At 36.0% G+C, this 19,955-nt stretch overlaps 1 protein-coding gene across 2 annotated transcripts in view; it reads left to right on the top strand.

Moving 5' to 3' along the window:
- The window catches only part of Gadl1 (glutamate decarboxylase-like 1), a 158,327-nt gene extending 138,834 nt beyond the window's left edge, over positions 1-19,493 (top strand). For both annotated transcript variants that reach the window (XM_005387520.2, XM_005387521.2), the window contains one exon: positions 17,763-19,493. In XM_005387520.2, the coding sequence (XP_005387577.1) occupies positions 17,763-17,936 (174 nt within the window). In that variant the 3' untranslated portion in view covers positions 17,937-19,493. The remainder of the gene's footprint in view (positions 1-17,762) is intronic.
- Positions 19,494-19,955: the final 462 nt, after the last annotated feature.

Here is a 19,955-nt window from a genome sequence, read left to right as displayed (position 1 = left end):
AGTCACGTTTTTTATCTCTTTTTCATATATAGAAGAAACCAAAGACTTATCCATGTTCTTAAGTGGCCACTATAACTTTAAAGATAGTTGTAAAACATTCAATGTTTGACTTATTTTTGCAGTTTTTGTTTTGTTTTGTTTTAAGATTTTCTGCTATACCAGAAGTCAGCCTGCAGGCCAAATTCAAGCCATTGCCTGATTTTATAATTAAAATTTAATTAGAATATGGTTTGGCTCATATGCTTTTTATGATCTGTATGTGGCTGGTTTTGCTCACAAATTATTTGTGACTATCTGGCCTGCAAAACCTACAATATCTAATATTGAGCCCTTTATAGAGAACATTTGCTAGTCCCTGTGTGCTATGTATGTGACTCAGTCGTGTCCATGGTGACAGGTACTATTGAATAATAGCTTCAGATCATCCAATTGTAGCCTTAACTGCCTATGGAAATCTAAGTGCAAGATTTTGAGTGTTTTAGTCTCTTGTGTCTAAGGATAGAACATTAATTATACCTAAACTTTCAAACAAATAGGACTTACCTAGATTTCCAGTAAACCGGAACTTATTTTAGAGTTAACCAGTACACCTTAGCTTGAGTCATATAGATTAGGTTTCACTTGAACATTGTGATTTAGTAAAAATGAGCCCCTATTCCCCAGTCAAATAGCAGTACTTATTATGAAAATTTACTTCTTGATCATATTTCATGTCCCAAAAGTCAGTAGCAGTTCTGATCAAGCTAATGGAAGAGCCCTTGTCCGGGACATGTCATTGTTGGGATGAAAGGAAAGAGGCTGGCAGGAACTCACATGGCTTTTGCAGCTTCACCTCTGAAATGGTCACATGACAATAGAGTGGAGATGTGTGCTCCTCCTACATGATGCAGTGCAGGTTAGAAGGGCGTGAGCAAGGTCAAGCACTCTTAGAGCAAAGGGGACACTGGAAGAATTGAGGGCAATAGTAAAATGTAGCACAAGCCATCGCATTCAGTCCCCTGCCTGCCAACTAGACAACATCCATCTATCTTCCTGACTATCTACTTCCACAGACAGAGGGTCCTGTGAATTCTCAGTTAATACTTTCTGTAAGCAACTCACGATCCCACTCCTGCACTAGTGAGTCGCAGCTCTGTATTTTGATCTAGCAACCTAGCCTTACTGTGTCTTCCACACGTGTTTCTGTTTTTCTTTCTGGGGTGAGTGCCTATGACTTGACAAATAATCAGTGGTGAGCTAAACACAGGTCCAGCCAACAGCGTTTCATTTTCTTCCATCAATAGCTACACACTATTCTGAGGCACTTGGATTATTCCACATATCTGCTTTCTATTTGGTGGGGTTATAAAATAGAAAGTAAAATCATCTAAAAAGCTGCCTTGTGATATAAGTTTCAATTTCCTTTATAAAGAAAGCTGACCCCTTTGTGAGCCCAAAGATGAAAGTTGCCTGTTAAATGTAGATATTTCTGGCTATTCTGCCTGGAGGTCAGTGAAGTAGAACAAGATATTAAAGATACTCTCCCAAACTGGGTCAGAACTGTGTTAAAAGATGAGAGGATTATTTCAGGAAGCCACACAATAATCCACTCACACAGGTTGAAAAATTTATGTTGCAATTTGGACTCTGAAAAACTGTCTGAGAAGACGGATTAGTCACCCAGCAAAGCACAAGGTATTGCACACGGGTTCTGTTTTTAGTGCTCCATTCAGCAGAACTCCATTATTTCAAGAGCTAAGCAAAAGCAGGCCTCAGAAAGCAATTTCATCATTTTCTATCCATCTTTGAATGAGTAATTCATCAATGTGATCCCAAATTACCTTTCCTGCTTAAACAGACCAGGAAAGAAAAAAATAATCTTAGAAATTTACTAAACTATATGTGTTAAATGATCTTCAAAATTAATATAAAGGCTTATTTTTTTTGTTACTTTCATTTTATGTTATTTTATTTTATTCTATGGGATATTAGATCAATATGCATTAAATATGAAAAGCTTCCCTGTTAAACTCAGTAACAAATTAGGAGCACCAGCCCTTGCTACTAAGAGTTAATGTTGTTCTGGGAGTAGATGAGCTTTAAAATTTTTAAAAGAAATATTGGGGTTTTTTTTACATAAAACAAAAAATAATGAAATTTAAAAGTAAAATATCTAAATATGTACATTTTAGATGATATAATTATAATATCTATAAAACCTAAAGAAATGAAATAAAAATTTTAAAAATTTACTTCATTAGATATACAGAATTGGTTATCTAATTTTTTTCTTCATAAGAAAGAAGAAATTGCAAACTAGAAAACTGAGATTATATCAGAAGGCAGCCCTTTTGTCAGTATGATTTCATCACCATAATAACAAAAAATAAATTAACTAAGAGCTAATTTAGATAGATGATAATACTTATAGAGTAAAACTATATAACTTTAAGGTGAGAAAACACTACCAAACTTAACATTACAACAATTTGTGTTTTATAAATTACTCCAAATTTAGCAGCTTTAAACAACCATTTTATTACATTCACTATTGTGTGGGTCAGAAATTCAGAAAAAAAGGGGGAACAGGATATCTGTAGTCTCTTTTGAGATGACTGAACCGGCTGAGGGTGATTCAGTATCTGAGACTGGAATATTCTGAAAGGCTCCTCCCTCACAGGTTTGGTGGTAGATTCTGCTTTTGCCTGGGACCTCATTCAGAGCTCTCAACCAGAGGACCTCACCAGGCCTCTCTATTGGTCTGGGATTCATCACTGTATGGCAGAGGCAAGAACAGTTGGACATGGAAAAGTCAATGTCCCAGAGAACAGGTCAGACACTTGTCTACCTCTTCTGACCTTGCATAACTTCCACCACATAACACTGGCAATGAGCCTACCACAAGTCTTCTCCCATTCAAAAAATCTCTTTGAAAGAAGTCCCAAAGAATTTTTAGTCATACTTTTAAAAATAGATCCCATTTAGAAACTAAAACCCTTTTAGTTGAGAAAATTGATTTTTCCTAAATATGAGTTTAATATAATAATGGTAACCATAAACATTTTTTACACTTCTCAAAATGTTTCTAAATATCATCTAGAAGACTAGGTTGTTGGCAAAAGGCAAGAACATTTTAAGAAGGATGAATACTACAACTTGACATTATAGAACTATAATACATAAAATATTTTGGATATGTTCCCAATGCGTGCTGGTGAAAAGGTTTATCCCATCAAGTTAGTTGAGACTACTGGCTAAATGTGGGCATTTTGGCTTACCTCTAATTTATACAAGGGTTAAAAAAGCATAGAATATCCAAATGAAAGCATGTATAACTGATAAAATTGGTTACATAAATATTAGAACTCTATATGAAATTACTAAAACCAAAGATAAAAGCAGGTAACATGCAGCATGTAAAGCAGCCAAGATTTAATGTTCTTAATATTAAAGGATTCTTCTAAATCATTAAGAAAAAGTTGACCACCCAAAAGAGAAATGGGCAAAGAATATGAATAGGCATTTCACAAGCAGAAGACATTCAAGTGAGCAGTGGATAACTTGAAATCCTGAGGATAGGAAGGGGAGAGTAAGAGAGTGGGAACAGCATGGTGATTGCCTGCAGGAAGCAAGAGTACTTGGACTGCGAGGTCATGGCACTTTGTCATGTAGCTGCAGTGGGAAAACACTTAGAGGTAGGTTATGTAAAATAGTCATTTATTATCACATTACTTGATCATGCTTCCAAAGGAAAAGAAGCGTGGCTTCAGTATCCAACATTTTTCCCACTGTGAACTTTCTCACAACTTTCTCAAGTTGGAAAAAAATTCTGAAATCCAAGATCTACTTTCTCCCCTTAAACTTGGCAGGGAGGAAGAATTTCCTTAGCCAATATCTTAAGGGTTATTTTCCAAGTATTTCAAAATGAAGACTTTTAATAATAACAGATACATTGCCAATCTAATTCAAAATTTGCCTTTTTAAAAGTACTAGATCCTTTTGAGCAAACAAAATTCTACGCAGAACTGCTACATATAGGAATCACATAACATGGACCTTGGATTTGGTAAGAAAGGCCCTGGCCATCTGTGTCTGTTTCCTGCCCCTTGTGATGGTTCTTATACTACTCTGTGGCTTGCAACCCACCTGAAATACAATAGTAGCACCATGACTTAGAGGAAAGACCACATTTCCAGTGCTGAGCACTACATTAAAGAGTACTGAGTGAGTTCTCTAAAGAACACAGTGTAATTCGCTTTAATTTTCTAAAAACATGCAAATCTAAAGCATTTTATTTAATGGTCTGGATTGCTGTTAAAAGTTGTTGCAAAGTTGTTAGCATTTATAACAGTAACTGTAAGGACATTTTTAAAGTACTTATAAAGATTTCAAGGAGAAATAACCAACCTTTAGCATTTTCATATTTTTATGAGTAATAAAGAAAAATAGTTATTTGTAAATATCCTCATGGTAACTCTTTTTCATTAAATAGGAACACGAAGATTCATAAAACATGTCACTTTAAAAGTTCAGGTTTTGCCTCTAGGGTTGAAACGCCAGGATATTTTAGGTTGTACTGAAGCTGAGTGAAAAAGTGCAGTGAGTTGTATGAAAACGACTTATAAATAGAGATGCAGAGGAACTGTAGGGAGGAAAGGGACCACATCCTGTGAGTCCAGCTAACTTTGCAGTGGATAATGAACATCTACATTAAATCAGACCAAAATAGTAAAAAGTGCTATTTCAACTTGAATGTATTGCTGAAGCAAGTAATCAGTGCACAAAACTGTAAAACAAGGTGAGGGTGTGGGTGCTGAGTGCAGGAAGGCAGGTGGACATAGCTCACTGAGGTGAAATTCAAATGTATAGAGAGCTTGTGGACAGCAAAATGTTCCTTGGGCCACAGTACCATAATACCTGGGCTCACCTCCTCATGTGCCCCCTACTTTGTTAGGCCCCAGAATGTACTATAAAAAAACAAGAATTTTTCAACTCTGGAAGCTCATCCCCCCAAACATAATATGTAGATTCTATATCTTAAAATTATAACTGTACTAATACCAAAGCTGCCCCCCCATCTGAATATGTGCTGCTAGGTATGGGCTTTTCATTTATGACCTGAAGAGACTCCTTGGTGGTTAGGAGCTTGTTGGCATGGAGTCAACTAATAGAAACAGTTTCAGCTGCTGATGGTTCGGTGTCACATATTGAACAGAAATAAGATTCTCAGAGAAAGCTACTCTGAGATGACTTGTCATACAAAGAGTCAGCATGTGCATCCTCTCTAGAATGTTTTTATAGCCCTTCTCCTCTTGCAGAACGTTTAGATGAGATTTCAATGTAGCAGCTGTATGACTAAACCTGTGTGAGTCTGACCCACTTGTTGTAGTAGGCTGTTGTGCTGGTCAAAGCATGTCTCCCTGGTAAATGGCCAGATGAAGTACTTGGAGATATTGAATCTGTGCATGTAACAACTACAGAGGAACCGGGACTGTACTCATTTCTCATTCTCCAGTGAAGTGATACTCTTTGAATATGTTCACAGTGTTGGAGAAAGAGCACGAACATCCTTTTAGGCTGTTGAGATTGCATTTACTTTGCTGACCCACCAATTTTGTCCTATGGGCCAAAGCAAGATAAGAACCCATGAGAGAAATTCAAAGAACCCAGAGGTATCGATGGAGATCACGTAGTTCCTGAAAAATGATCTAAAAATGCTTTAGATTTGCATGTTTTGAGAAAATTAAATTACAGTGTGTTCTTTACAAGAACACTCCAGCACTTTGGGGAACATAATTTTTCCTTAGATAGGTTAATTTAAAGCTTTGTGAGATGTTTAGTGTCCTTAATTTGGGGACACAGAGCCCAAGTAGCAACCCATAATCATTACAACAACCCAAAGTGCTTTGACATATTTCCAGATGCCCTTAGGGAACTGGTCATACCTCTGGCAGGACTGTAAAGAGAAATGCCTCATTTTAAGGAACAAAAAAGGTATTTCTCAAAGTGGTCTAAAATTTGGGCGTTGGCCACAACAGTTACTCAGTAGCTATTGGTTCAGATGGCTGCTGGGACACAGTTGAGTATTAAGCTTTTGCTTTATAGAGTGTGTAAAACATTTATTGTGTGCATTCTTCAGCCACAGCTTTCAGTTGAGTTTAGTTTGTTTTTATGACGGTTCATTTCAGCTGCCTGAAATATATGACTGACATTAGGCTTATTAGCATTACTGTCATTGTCATTTATATGCTGTAAACACCAAATGTGATACTGTGTTCTTCAGACTTTCCAGAATTCTGAACTCCTTGCTTCTGTGGCTTTATTCACTTGTACTGGAACAAGCATGGATGGGGCTATTCCTTTAAACGGAGGCACACTTCTATTTTGTGCATGTCTGACTTTTCGGATGTCCTCAAGGAAAATAAAGGTTAAAAATTCGTATTCAAAAATGGCACTTCCAAATGTAGCTTATTTCTTCATGTTCTGAGAAGCTGCAATGATCTCCTAGAAGCATATGATTTCATGGGCTGTAGACCACAATTTTACATAATTTAAGCTTGAGCAGCATAGCGATGCATTTCCTCTAAATTATGGGGAGAGGAATCTGGGGAAGTGAGTAAGGGTAGTGCAAAGTAGTAAGACAAGAATTAAACAAGTGAGGAATGGCAGCAAGTGTGTTGAAAAAAAATAATTTGTTGTTAAAGCAATTGAAACAAAGGGATTCGCTGTTTCCTGGGCTGTGGATAAGGGCTTTGAAAACTTTATCAGGTTTCCTGACTAGTGAAGAAGGCGGCTGACATCTTTAAAGGTCACTGACTTGTATATTTTTTGCAAAGTTGACATAAGCAGTCCAAGGTGAGGTTTCCACTTAGTACTCCTCTGCGCCTTCAAAATGTTGTTTTTGCAGTCACAAACAGCACTTTTTTTAAAAAATAATTTTATTGGTAAATTTTAGATACACATAGTGATATCATTCACCACAAGGAATTTGTACCTGTACGTGACATATCTTGATTTTTCTTCTTTCCCATTCCCATCCCCTCCTTTCAACCTCATTCCCTTCCTTGTCTACACAAGCCTGTTTTCCATTTTCTTCCTTCTATTCTTTTGTTGCTTTTTTCCTTCCTTCCTCCCCCCAACTTCCCTTGTTCCCATTCCCATTTGAACATTTTTGTCCTATTTCACAATATCTGTTATACAGTTTGGTCCTCATTTACCCTTTTGTTTTCTTACACCAGGGAAACAATGTGATATTTGAGCATGTGTGTCAGACTTGTTTCACTTAAGGGTAAGGTGCATCCATTTACCTAAAAGTGTCTCAACTTTATCCTTCTTTATGGCAGTGTAGTACTCCATTTTATTTTTTTTTTAAAAAAACCCACATTTTCTTTATCCATTCATCAGTTGATTGCTCCTTCATAATTGCTTTGCCTGTGAAGAACACCTCTTACATCCCACTTCAGCATTGCCTCTCCCAAGCTCCTGGTTAAGGACATTGTTCTCCGGTGTTTTTCAAATTTATAACATAAGAAGCACTTGACTTACCTCATAAATATACATAGTACCACGCTTATCCCATCAGAACTGAAATTCAACTGCTCTAATTAGGGTCTGGCTCCAAGTGATATCTATCTGCAGATACATTTGGAAAATAGCAATATTGTTCTTCAACCTTCTTTTGGTAAAAATATACATGGCAGGAAAGTACAACATGACTTCGGAATTCTGGAGAGGAGCTCTTGAATTGTGAGTATGTGAGCTTTTCATGTGTCTGAAGAAGTAGTGTTTTAGTTATAAAATATTTCTCTATTTGGACTCTTACATAACAGATAGAAAATTCTAGAATGCAGCAGAAACTCATTGCTCCCCACATAAATTTCAGTGGTACAGTCCTCCCTCAAAAAATAATGCCAGGACTGGGGATTTAGCCCAGCGGGCGCAACACCTGCCTGGCAAGCACGAGGTCGTGAGTTTGATTCCTGGTACCAGAAAGAAACCAAAAAAAAAAAATAATAATAATAATGCCAAGATAATCAGTGACTGTGTTAGTTTTTAAAGGGAGAAAAAAATTTATTTTGACTATGTTGGAAGAAAATTGGGAATTTGAAGAGAAGATTAACATGTTAGCAGCGTACATGAGGTGCAAGATTTAATTTCTGAGACTGCTGACTCTCAGCTTCTCTTGCAAATGTTTAAATATAGTTTAGATGCTTTGGGGAGAAAGAATAAATTACAAGTCATGTTTTTCACAGCACTTTCAAATGTTCATTTACCAAGAGATACTAATGAAATAGGGTAATGAAAGACCAGGCATGAGTGTAAATTGATGAAAAACAAATTCATTTTAAGAAATAAATATTAGTTCCTATTATTGAGTGCTTAACAGATGCCACAGTTCATGCTCCATGTATTTAAATGCATTATATCATGTAGTCAACATAATAATCTATAAAAGAGAAGTTTAATAGAAAAAGGTTTAATAGAAAAAATTAACATAAAAAAGTAGTTTAATAGAAAAGAAGTTTCATTCCTAGAGAGTTTAAATACTTGCCCAAAGTCATATAGAATTTCAAGAGTTAGAGCCTAAGTTTGTCTAAACTAGCCTGTTGTTCGAGGATGGTCAGTCTAAGTCACACAGCTTCCCCTTTGAACTGGGACACTTGGGAAGGTGAAATAATGCAAATGATATTTGCAGGAAACAAGGTAGAAGCTTGGTCTGTCCTGAGGGAACTGGATATGTGGTCACTGCAGGGTGACAGAGCTATTTTATTTATCTGTCAGAAAAAGTAAGCATGGGGGACCGAGGAGAATTAGGGAACTGAACAGGGGCACATAAAATACTACTTTTATTACAATTTTTTTTGTTTTCATTTATTTTAGAGGGAATAAAAAAACAATAAAAACTATACAGAATTTCAAAACAAGATGATAGGGAATTAACAATGGTTGTTATATTGCATATTGTTATGTTCAAAGTAGTTGCTCAGATTACCAGATATAGGCACACAAAATTGGTCAAAAAATTAAGCATTAACTATTCCTTTCAATAAACTAATAGAAATTAACTGTCTTGTGTATACACATATATTTTTCCCTTCCTTCTTTTGTCCTTTCTCCTGTCCCAGTTGTTCTTTCCTTTTGAGCAATTTCTTTCCCTTTCACAGTATCTATTGTTGCTTTTGGAATTTATTTACTCTTTCAGTTTCTTACACTAGGGAGACAATATATGTTTACACATGCAAGTCTGATTTATTTCACTTATGAGTATGGTCTCCAGTTGCATCCATTTACCTATAAAAACCTCGTTTATCTTTCTTTATAGCTGAGTAACACTCCATTGTATAAAAATACCACATCTTTCTTATCTATTTCTTGGTTGATGGGCATTTGGGTTGTTTCTAAGATTTAGCTATGACAAATTGTGCTGCTATAAACATGGATGCATATACATCATTTCGGCATGATGTTTTCAATTCTTTTGTAAAAATACCCCAAAGGAGAATAGCTGGGAGGAATGGGATCTCTAATTCTACTTTTTTGAGGCATCTCCACACTGATTTCCATAGTGGTTGTATGAATCTACACTCCTATCAGCAGTGGAGAAGTATTCCTTTTTCTCCACAGCTCTGCCAACATTTGTTATTGGTGGATTTTTTTATAATAGCCATTCTTTCTGGGGAGAGATGGAAGCTCAGTGTTGTTTTAATTTGCATTTCTCAAATGACTAGTGATGTTGAGCATTTTTTCATATATTTATTTGTCATTTGTATTTCCTTATCATCTGAGAAGTGTGTATTCATCTCAGATGCCAATTTTTTGACTGGGTCTTTGAAATTTGGGGGCCTGATTTTTAAAAATTCTTTCTATGTTCTAGATAGACGTCCACTGTCTAAGGAGCAGTCGGCTAATATTTTTTCCCACTTTGTAGGTTTTCTTTTTACTCTGTTGATGATTTCTTTTGATGTACAAAAACTTTTCAGTAAGATGAGATCCCAGTTGTTGATTTTTTGAAGCATTTCCCATGCAGTTTGGTTTTTGTTCATGAGCTCACTGCCTATCCCTATGAAAACTACACAGTGAAACACAGTGAAATTATATTAACTTAAACACAGCTTCATGTTAAATTATCTATACTTATATGAGATTTATGTTAAGTAAGTATGGCAGATACCTTTAAATATACTTTATCTTGTGTGTGATAGAGTCTCTGAAAGCCTTGAACCATATGGTTTTCATTATTCCCCTCTGCACATGATGTAGAAGAGTGTGTAGTGCCACTGTGTCCAAATGCCTTCATATTTTCCACCTCAGAGTAGTGGACATAGCTCTTCTCACTTTCAGACCCGTGGAGAAGTCCACTGACTTGCTTCAGGGCATGCAGCTAGTGGTAGAAATGGAAGAAAACATCTCAATTCAGAATTTAATATTCTTCCTGGAGTTTGTGTTCTAGATTCTTCTTAAATAAGAGCAGTAATCTGCAACATGTGCTGTCTTTTCTTCCCAGCATTGCATGCTTCACCTCCAGTATCATAGTGAGCTTTAATCAATCCTATGAAGACAGGCAGGGTATTATTTTGATTTCTTGCCTAGAAGTGAGTAATTGGAGGTAATTGGAGCTTCAGTTATTTGCCTGATCTTGTGGAACTACATATCTTCTCTAAACCGCTGTTTTTGAAATTTATTTAGTTACTTTGAAAGCTATATACTGGTAAAATCCACTTTTGATGTGTACAGTTATGGGGATTTCACCAATTACATGGTGTTAGCCACTGGTAAGGCCTGATGTTAGACTTTAAGATCTGTTTTAAAAAAAAAGCTTTAAACAGACTTTGTAGTCCAGTGGTACCATATGGAACAAATCTATCACCCTCGCCTCAGTTTTCCAGAGTTGTATCTTTGTGGTCAACCTCTCTCTTTGCCCAAGCCTCTGGAAACCATTCATCTATTCTCTGCCTATATGATTTCTCTTTTCCAGAATGCCATATAAATGGAATCATTTAGCAAGTAGCTTTTCAAATCTGGCTTCTTGGTGTTGGCATAATATATTGGAGCTCCATCTATGTTGCATCAGTCATTTATTCCCATTTATTGGTGACTTCATTGTACAAATGCACCAGGTTTTTTACCTATTTTACATTTGTGTTTTGAATAAAATTGCTTAGACATTCATATTTCTTTTGTTGTTAAGGCATACAACCAAAACACCTATTGCAAGAAAGAAGAGAAACAAGATACTGAATAATTTAATTTAATTTGAAATTTTAAGACAAATGCTCTAAATGCTTCATTGATATAGCAGGTTAAAGTGTATAGTAGGACCCTATCTACACAGAATGGTGGAAGAATCGACTTTCTCTTTCACTTGTCAAACAGTTATCAATGAAAGACAGCATTTTTCTGCCACTTATTATTTCCAAAAGAAAATGTGTAACTTGACGACATGAGAGGAGAATAGGATCATTTTGCCTAAAACTACACCAGGAAAGAAAAAAGTGCAAAGACAAGTTTAGATTTTATCTATACACAAGTTAAGACTCTTCTGCCTCCATTCCCTTTGAACCGACGATGCTTTAAGGAATGTGCAATGATTCTGGCAACTACTAGTTTCTTCCTTAGTGGGGGTGGGGATTCCTGTCTGATGCAGGATAACCAAAATAGATTGCAGGATTGTGGACAAAAGCAAGCTGGTTTTTTTTGTTGCTATTGTTGTTGTTGTTTTTTCTCCGGTACCAGGAACCGAACTCACGACCTTGCACTTGCCAGGCAGGCACTTTGCCACTGAGCTAAATCCCCAGCCCCTAGCAAGCTGTTTTGAGAGAGCAAACGTCTGGTATATAGAAAGTCTCACTTGGGACAAGGAATAAATTGCGCAGATATATTTAGAAATATCAGAAAGGCTTCTTTGGTGAACTAGTAATTTTGCAAATATCACATAAGACATTCATTTACCACGTTTTAAAGATGTGAAGCTAATCATTACTGCAATTTTTTATATAAGACTAAAAAAAAACACTTTATCTTTTGCACTGTAGTATATTTGGTCAAAAGGAAATGCATTGTCTTAATAATATTCCTTTAGCATCAGCCTCCTGAGGCATGGGAGTTTGCAAACTGGAAGATATATAAATGTATGATATGTATGCCTGAATTCAAAATCCTGTTTACTCTACATGTGAGTTTCATGTGTAAAGGAAAATCTAGTTAATATTTACATTCAGAAGAAAGCCAGATAGGTAGCTAGTTAAATATAAACTGTTCATTGAGATTTTAGGAAATTCTCATATGAGGCATATTATTGAGCTCTTTCATTGTGACAAACAGATGGAATCCATTTCTCCAACAGAGAATATACTTTTTTGTCCCCAGTTGATGCTAAAAGGAAAACAAAGATGTAAGTCCATATTTCAGATTTTATGATCCAGTATGGGTATTTGGATGACTTTAAACTCACTAACTCATAAAAGGGCAATCATAATACTCTACAATTTATGGTTTATGTAGGCAGCGCCAGAGAAATTAAAGAACAAATAAAGGAGTGGCATACTTCCATGTCTGGAAAATTAGGCCTTAAGAATTGGCTGGATATTCTCTCTAGGTTAGCTTTCCTCAGATGACTGACCATGCTGTCTCTTGAAGACCCTGAATCAGGAGAACTGTGAGCTTCCTAGATTGCTATAGCAGGTAAAAATCCGTCAAAGATTTGAGATTTGTTTCAGTGTGCTCCTGCTTCTCTTGGACTGTAGTTCCCCCCATGTAAACTCGGGCTCCTCATGCTGTTGATTTCTGAATTCTAATTCCTACCTTTACACAGTGCATCTCTGCCGGGCGTCAGCATCAGTGGCATCTCCCGCTAGAATAAGGAAGTAAGGTGACTCAGTGGGAGAAGGAGTTATTTAAATCTCAGAAACAGTTTTGGGTTGAGTGCCAGGTATAAAGTGGAATCATTTCATGCCAACACTTTCCATAAACTATATTTTAATATTTTTGTCCAGAAATATTTTAAATTAATATTGAGGGTGGGGCATATTTGGAATCCACATTATTTGGGGAGAAAGTATAAAGCAAAGTGTCTTTTGTGATTGTTTTAGAAGAACTGTGTTGAGAGAAAGCCATGCTGCTGATCCCACCCCATTGGTGGATCTGGTTGCATGCTCTGTTGGAGGAGAGTTAAAACATTAATCATTTTTGCCTCAATGTTGAACTTCTGAGAGAAGCCCAATAAGCATAATTTTTGTGCTCTTTATCCTTTGAAGGGGTAGTTTCATAGATCGCGATGCATTTTTCCATTTAGATCAAAGGGAAGGTAAATGATAGACCCTGGTCAAATCTAGCTTGGTACCTATTTAATTATATATAGCCTGGGAGTTAGGAAAAGGTTTTACATTCTTGAATGACTGAAGAATAATCAGAAGTAGTATATTTTATGACATGTAAAACTTATGCATTAAATTTCATTGTCCCTAAGAAAGTTGTATTCGAACACAGCCATACTCACTTGTTTGTATGTTGTCAGTAGCTGCTTTCAAGTGTTAGTGGTAGAGTTGAGTATTTTCCCCAGAGAGTTCACTGCTTACAAAGCCTAAACTATTTGCTATCTGGCCTTTTCTAGGACAGAAGTTTGCCACTCTTCATCTGTAATAAGTACAATTCAAGACAGAAGCAGAACCAGCCCCCCAACTTCTTTTATATTTAAATGCTTAACCATGAATTGGAATGATAGTTCTGGTAATCCGAACTCTCTTCTGGGGATCACAGAGGAGGCCAAGATGCATGAAGCTTAGTGTAGACAAAGAGAAATTCAACAAAAAATTTCAAATTACATTTTGTGTGAATCAATGTAATTTTTGCGTGTGGTATGAGAGGAAATTCTTTGAAAATATTTAATTGTGATAAAAATTTGTAGTTTACACTTCATTTAACCTATCTGCTTATGCCATGCTCTATTCAAAAGCAATGCAAATCGTTATGAATTTAGCCTCTCACAGCCCAAATAATCTGTGCTATCTTGGAAGAAATTGAATGTAATTTAATAAAACTGAAGTTGAGTAAACTGCCCAAAATCTAGTTTGAGGAATATGAATTTATTTATACCTCAGAAAAGGATTTAGCAAAACATTAATCTCTTTGAGTTTATTAGAAATTCCAATTATCCTTGTTATCTTGACTTACAGGAGAAGTTTATGTAGTCTTTGCCTTTCCTATTTCTTACAAAAGCATCACTTCGTTTAATTATAGGTTTATTTTCTTAGCCAACCAGGGTGTCACTCTATCCCATAATTTATGCTTGAAAACTATGACTATCACCTGCATAGCAACTGATGGGACAAAGTTGTGTAAAGACCCTATAGTCCAGAATATTTTGAATCATTTACTACCATAATCTCTGGACTAGGCTTTGAAAACCTCACATTAGGTTTCATGAGTGGGTCTGGGATTTCAATAAAATGCCATTACAACTGAAGCAGATCCAAGATGGGACAACTGGGAAATAGTTAGACCACTTATGGCACAGTGCTGCGGTGGATTACAAAAGCACCATTCCACGTGGTATGGAAACCATGCCAGTAAGCAGAAAGAAGTATGTGAAATAACATCGGGACTGTGGATAAAACAGTATCCATCCTTAGGGGAAGCAGCACCCTCAAAGCATGGTCACAGCCTCATGCACATCCATGAGCCATTTGTTATGTCTCCGGTAGGAAAGATATGGAAACCCAGAGCTACTCTTTAAAAGCTTTTACAGGAATTTACCAGATTAATTTTAATGTTGAATATAAAACTGAAAAAGTAAGTTTGTATGCTTCTTTCAAGTTTTCCCTTTAGTGATTAATTTTTATTGTATTTCACAAAAGTATTAATCTGTATTGCATTGAAAAAGTAAAACTGGTCCTTCCCCACAGAGATGTTGAGAAATTCTTTGTGTATTGAAAACAATAATGTTCTTGTTAACGGGAATTATGTAACACATTCTTCAAAAGAAATGCCATTCTATGGACATTGCCTTTCTATTTTCAACAGCTAAGATGTTGGCTTGACAGTTGCTTATCAAATTGCTGTATGTGACTAGAGTGAGTCATTTTAGTTTTCCTCTAGTTTAAGAAACTTTTAAATATCCAGTGCTATTATGTGCTGCAGCAATATGACAACAAAATTCTGTTTAAATGACTAAATCATTGCAGGAATATAATTTAAGGGGAAGAAACAGAAATTCTACTGAAATGTGTAGATTAAATTGGTGTGCAACCAAATAGAAATGTCAGGATCTTCTACCACTTACGATGCAGAAACTAGTGCACTGAGGCACAAGAAAGGAATTTGATTTACAATTTGAAGGAAAACCAGCAGTAAGATAATTGAGAACTGGAAAGCAATCTCCCTCCTGCCAAATTGCTTTCCACTATGCATGCTCCATTTAGGGGCAATATTTGGATACTAACATTCAGTTCATGCATATTTTCTTTCCCCTGAGAATATTCCATCCTGTCAGATTAGGACGGTTTCTCTGCTGTGATCAGCAAAAGAGAATATCCAAATTACACAGCATTCGGTTATACTTACAGCTTTGTAAATATAAAATGGTTGGTTTGTTAAAGCAGAAAGGTAATAAACTAGCTGCTAATGGGAACATTGTTAGGGCCTAAATTGTAAATGCATAGTCTCATTTTAAATGTTTTAATTTAAGTTTATGGGAATAGGGGATATGAAAAAATATTTCAAATTATAAAGAATTAGTAAAATATTTGTTAACAATAATGACAGAAATTTTACTGCTATTACATCAGTAATAATTTGTGATAAAGATTTGATGAGTATCACTCTTGAGATCTCTCACTGACTTTTCCCATGAAATAGAAAGTAGATCCTGCTCTTTTTGCCTAACTCCAGGCACTAATCCCTGTAGTTCATGGATACATTTATAAAATATCTGTTGTACTGTCAACCCCTTTCTTAATTAGTTCTCCTGGGTCATGGACACATTTATTCATGTCATTATAATCATGGAAAACAGTGATGAAATTTGACTTAAAAGTTTGGTTCTTGTGCTGTGTGTTTTTCTCATAGAATCACAGTTTTGTGCCTTACACGGGACAAGGATTTATACATCCAAAATATCTTTATATGAAAACATCTGAAGTCTTTTGCTATAAATCAAGGTGACTTTGTTGAATAAATGTTTTGTTGTTATTGTTGTAGGCACAGTGTAGTTTATCTTGCAAAACTTGGGTGCTATAGTTAGCACATAGCGAGGTATTATTGTTAAAATTACCATTGGACATCTCTTGAGAGTGCTCTGTGGCAAACATTCAACACAATTTCTCTCTAGAGAACTAACACTGGATGTTTCCCTCATCTTGAGAACAGGTCAAGATTTTGTTGAGTGTCAGATAAAGTAGACTGCCCTGTTTTGGGGATGACGGTGGGGATAATATCTAAAGAAATAGGTATATTTAAAGACCAGAGTATATAGGATGTCACACTGTGAGATGTAGGTTCATGGGCACTGACACTTTTGCCCTTCATCTAAGGAGTTTAAAAGCATATTCAGCTTGGAGGTGTTTAAATATGCATTCCTCCCTTCTGAATGAACTAAGTCTCATCTTTCTGAGGACACAAGGACAATTCATGATGTTCCCGTCCCACTTTGCATGTAGGAAACATCCAAAAGGTCTTCAGGGAGTTGAAATAAAATTCAAATGGAAAATTTTGCTTATATTTTCATGCCAGAAAGAGTGTGCTCTAAATTTTTAACTTGATATTTGAAAAGTTAACTTCACCATTTCAAAAGCTTACAGGCTAGTTTGTGGGTGGTCTTATTACTGATCAGAAAATGGACTGGTTTTCCATGTGGTTTTTTAAATGGAATGATTTATTTACACATTCGACTTTTAGAAAAATTTCCGTATTTATACTTTCAGGCCCAGTATTTCTCATGTCAGCTACAAATCCTTCCCCATAAAATATAGGCTTCCTAATTTTATTACCACTTTTACACCTTTTAGTAAAAAGGCAAAGTGTTTATACTTTGAATATGAAGGTAATATCAAACTTTCCTTTCTTCTAGGGTCTTTGCTTTAGCCATATATTTTGAAAGCACAATAATTGACAGAAAAATATAGGTTCATATTAATAAGTTAATAACTGCACATAATAACCTTGTAGGTTTTTCCTTCTTATACAACTGCATGACGCTTTTCCCTGCTATGATTAAGTAAAAAGATTAAGATGTGTTATGTACACGTACCATCTCCCCATGATGAGTGTAATCATTATGGATGAAAATATGTACTAATAAAAGTTTTTAAAATTTTTTTTTCCTTTAGGCAAGATGCTCTGAGTTGATTTTTTAGTTAAGATAAATTTAGGAATGTAACATTTGGTACTTTTGAGACTATGACCCTTGAGGCAATATAATTTGATTTTTATGAGCTAGCATTCCATAATGATTTAGATTTCAGGGCCTGATTTTAGAGTGAGACTTCTTGGGACCAAGGGATATTTATTTAGCCTCCATGTACCTTAGTGTCCTCTTCTATAAATGAGCATATTAGTATAAATCTATTCTAATAAGCAGTATGTATAAAATAGTTGAATCATTATCTATATGCTGTAAATTCACAGTAAGTGATGATGATGGTGATGATGATATCAGTCTTGCACACATAAGAATGAGCTTACTCCTTTTTTATACAGAATGGGCTGTCTACAGGAGAAAGGCTGATTAAAATGTAGTTTAGTTGCTTTGGTGTTTTGGTATTTCACCTCCCTCTCTTCTCTCCTTGCAGGTGGCCCCAGCCATTAAGGAGAGGATGATGAAGAAAGGAAGCCTCATGCTGGGGTACCAGCCCCACCGGGGAAAGGTTAACTTCTTCCGTCAGGTGGTGATTAGCCCTCAAGTGAGCCGGGAGGACATGGACTTCCTCTTGGATGAGATAGACCTCCTAGGTAGAGACATGTAGCTGTGGCTTTCGGCCCCTCGGAGGCATGGATCATGTGCTGGGCAGGGCATCTGGAGACACATAGTAGATTATAGCCTTTCTAATGAGAAACAGGAATTGCTCCCACCCAGTCATTGTAAAACGAAGTTGCTAATAAGCAATGGTGATAAGGATTCTTGTTGCCAAGAATCAATAACGCTAATGTAAAAGAGGAAGTTTTAAAAAGAATGAGTTTCTCAAGGATTGTCTCTGGACATAACCCTGAAGAGTTTAGTAAATACCATGTAGATCTTGGGTTTTGATCTTACACTGCTCCTTAAAGAACCTATAAACTAATAGTTTAAAGCAGCAATTCTCAGACAGTGGTTCCTGTCCCGGCAGCATCAATATCACCTGGGAACTTTTAAAAAACAGATGCACAAGCCTCACTTCAGACCAACTAAATCGGAAATTCTGAGAGTGTGCCTCAGTGTTCTGCTTTAACAAGCCCTCCAAGTGACGTTGATGCATAATATAATCCGAGAAGCACTGTTTTTTTCTTTAAAAATCTTGTCTTGATTGATTAATGCATCTGATATTTTGCCAGCAAAAGGACATCAGTAGCCTTTGAGCCACTTTGAAAAAATACAACCAAGACATTTGTAGTACATATTTTAAAGGCATCAGGAGCATGTCAACGCTATTTTTTAAGAGAAACTATATAAAGACATGTTTTTATAAACTATATAAAGACATGTTTTATGCAAGCTGAATGTTTATTTTCAAAAGTTAAAATTAACTTGTCTATTTTAATTTATGTTAAATTAGAGACGAAGATAAAAGGAAAACACTTTGAAATGTGGCCTTTTCAATCAGTGAACAACAATCCTAATTCACTTCCCCAAATCATTTGCTTCAGTAGTTGCGAGTAGACGTTACACAGATAGACATGTGCATGTCTGAGTCCCTCTCTTAGGTTTAGAGCTCATTTTCCCCTTGCTCTCTGCCTTGTAGGGAATAACCAGAATAAAGTCCGGGGTTCTACAACATTCCCATTTCCAAACTTCGACATATTAGTGTAGACTTTTAACTGGTTTACAGTATGTGCAGAATCAAGGAATCAGAGGCCTTTGATGGAAACAGCTCCATCTTTTCTGAGAATGAATAATTATAATTTCTGATCCTGATCCTTGATTTTTAGGAAAGTTTTATTTGTCTAATGAGTGGGTGGAACAGACAGATGTGGCTGTAGAGTTAAAGCTCTGTGTTGGAAAATGAATATTGAAAATTGCTCGCAGTGCGCTTTCCTACTTCCTCATTGACTTGTGTCATTTCAATTGTGAAAAGCAGATGTGGACTCTTCTACTTTTATGTATACTTTTATTGTAGGGTGCATGGCTTCTCCATATCTCCGTTATTCAAAGAATGTTCTGACCCTTGTTCTGAATTACTTTGAATAATCTAGTGATAACTATTTATGTGTGTGTACTTCGTGTTTGTTTTTGACTTTCATAAAATGTTCCTAAAATTGATGTTTGCAGTAATTTGGACTTTATGAAATAAAGAGCAGTATTAGTGCACTTTGTGTGGTTGACCTTTCCTGTTCTGTCGTCTCCTTTTTATTTCACGACATCAGTGCATTTTAGAAGTCAGCGCTTCAGTTTAACAACTGAGGAAATAGGTTGCAAACTTTTTGGTTTTTAGTTAACACCTTGACTAAAATGGCAAAAGCAGACATAAAAAAGTGTAGACTTGTCCATATGTATTCTTTCTTCTCGTGGGCAATCCTAGCAGAAATCTGACTGCCATAGCTCAGCTTCTGCTGTGACGATTCCTTGATCAATGGTTTTCTGATTGATCTTTTTGAAAAAATACTGCTACCAGATATATTGAAAAGTACATTTTTTCTTGAAATGCTCAGCCCACAATCAGCTATTTCAATAAATGGCTACAAAAGTTAATTATTTGATGAAAAGGTGATTATAATCCAATCATTCATTTATTCAGTAAAATATCTGTAGTGTGCCTTCTATGTTCCGGGTAACTACCCAGAGGCTGCAG

Source organism: Chinchilla lanigera, unplaced genomic scaffold (genome assembly GCF_000276665.1).
Source record: "Chinchilla lanigera isolate Chin_1 unplaced genomic scaffold, ChiLan1.0 scaffold00029, whole genome shotgun sequence".
NCBI classification, from domain to species: Eukaryota; Metazoa; Chordata; class Mammalia; order Rodentia; family Chinchillidae; genus Chinchilla; species Chinchilla lanigera.
The sequence above is the reverse complement of the archived record's forward strand: the minus strand, read 5'-3'. Positions and strand labels throughout refer to the sequence as shown.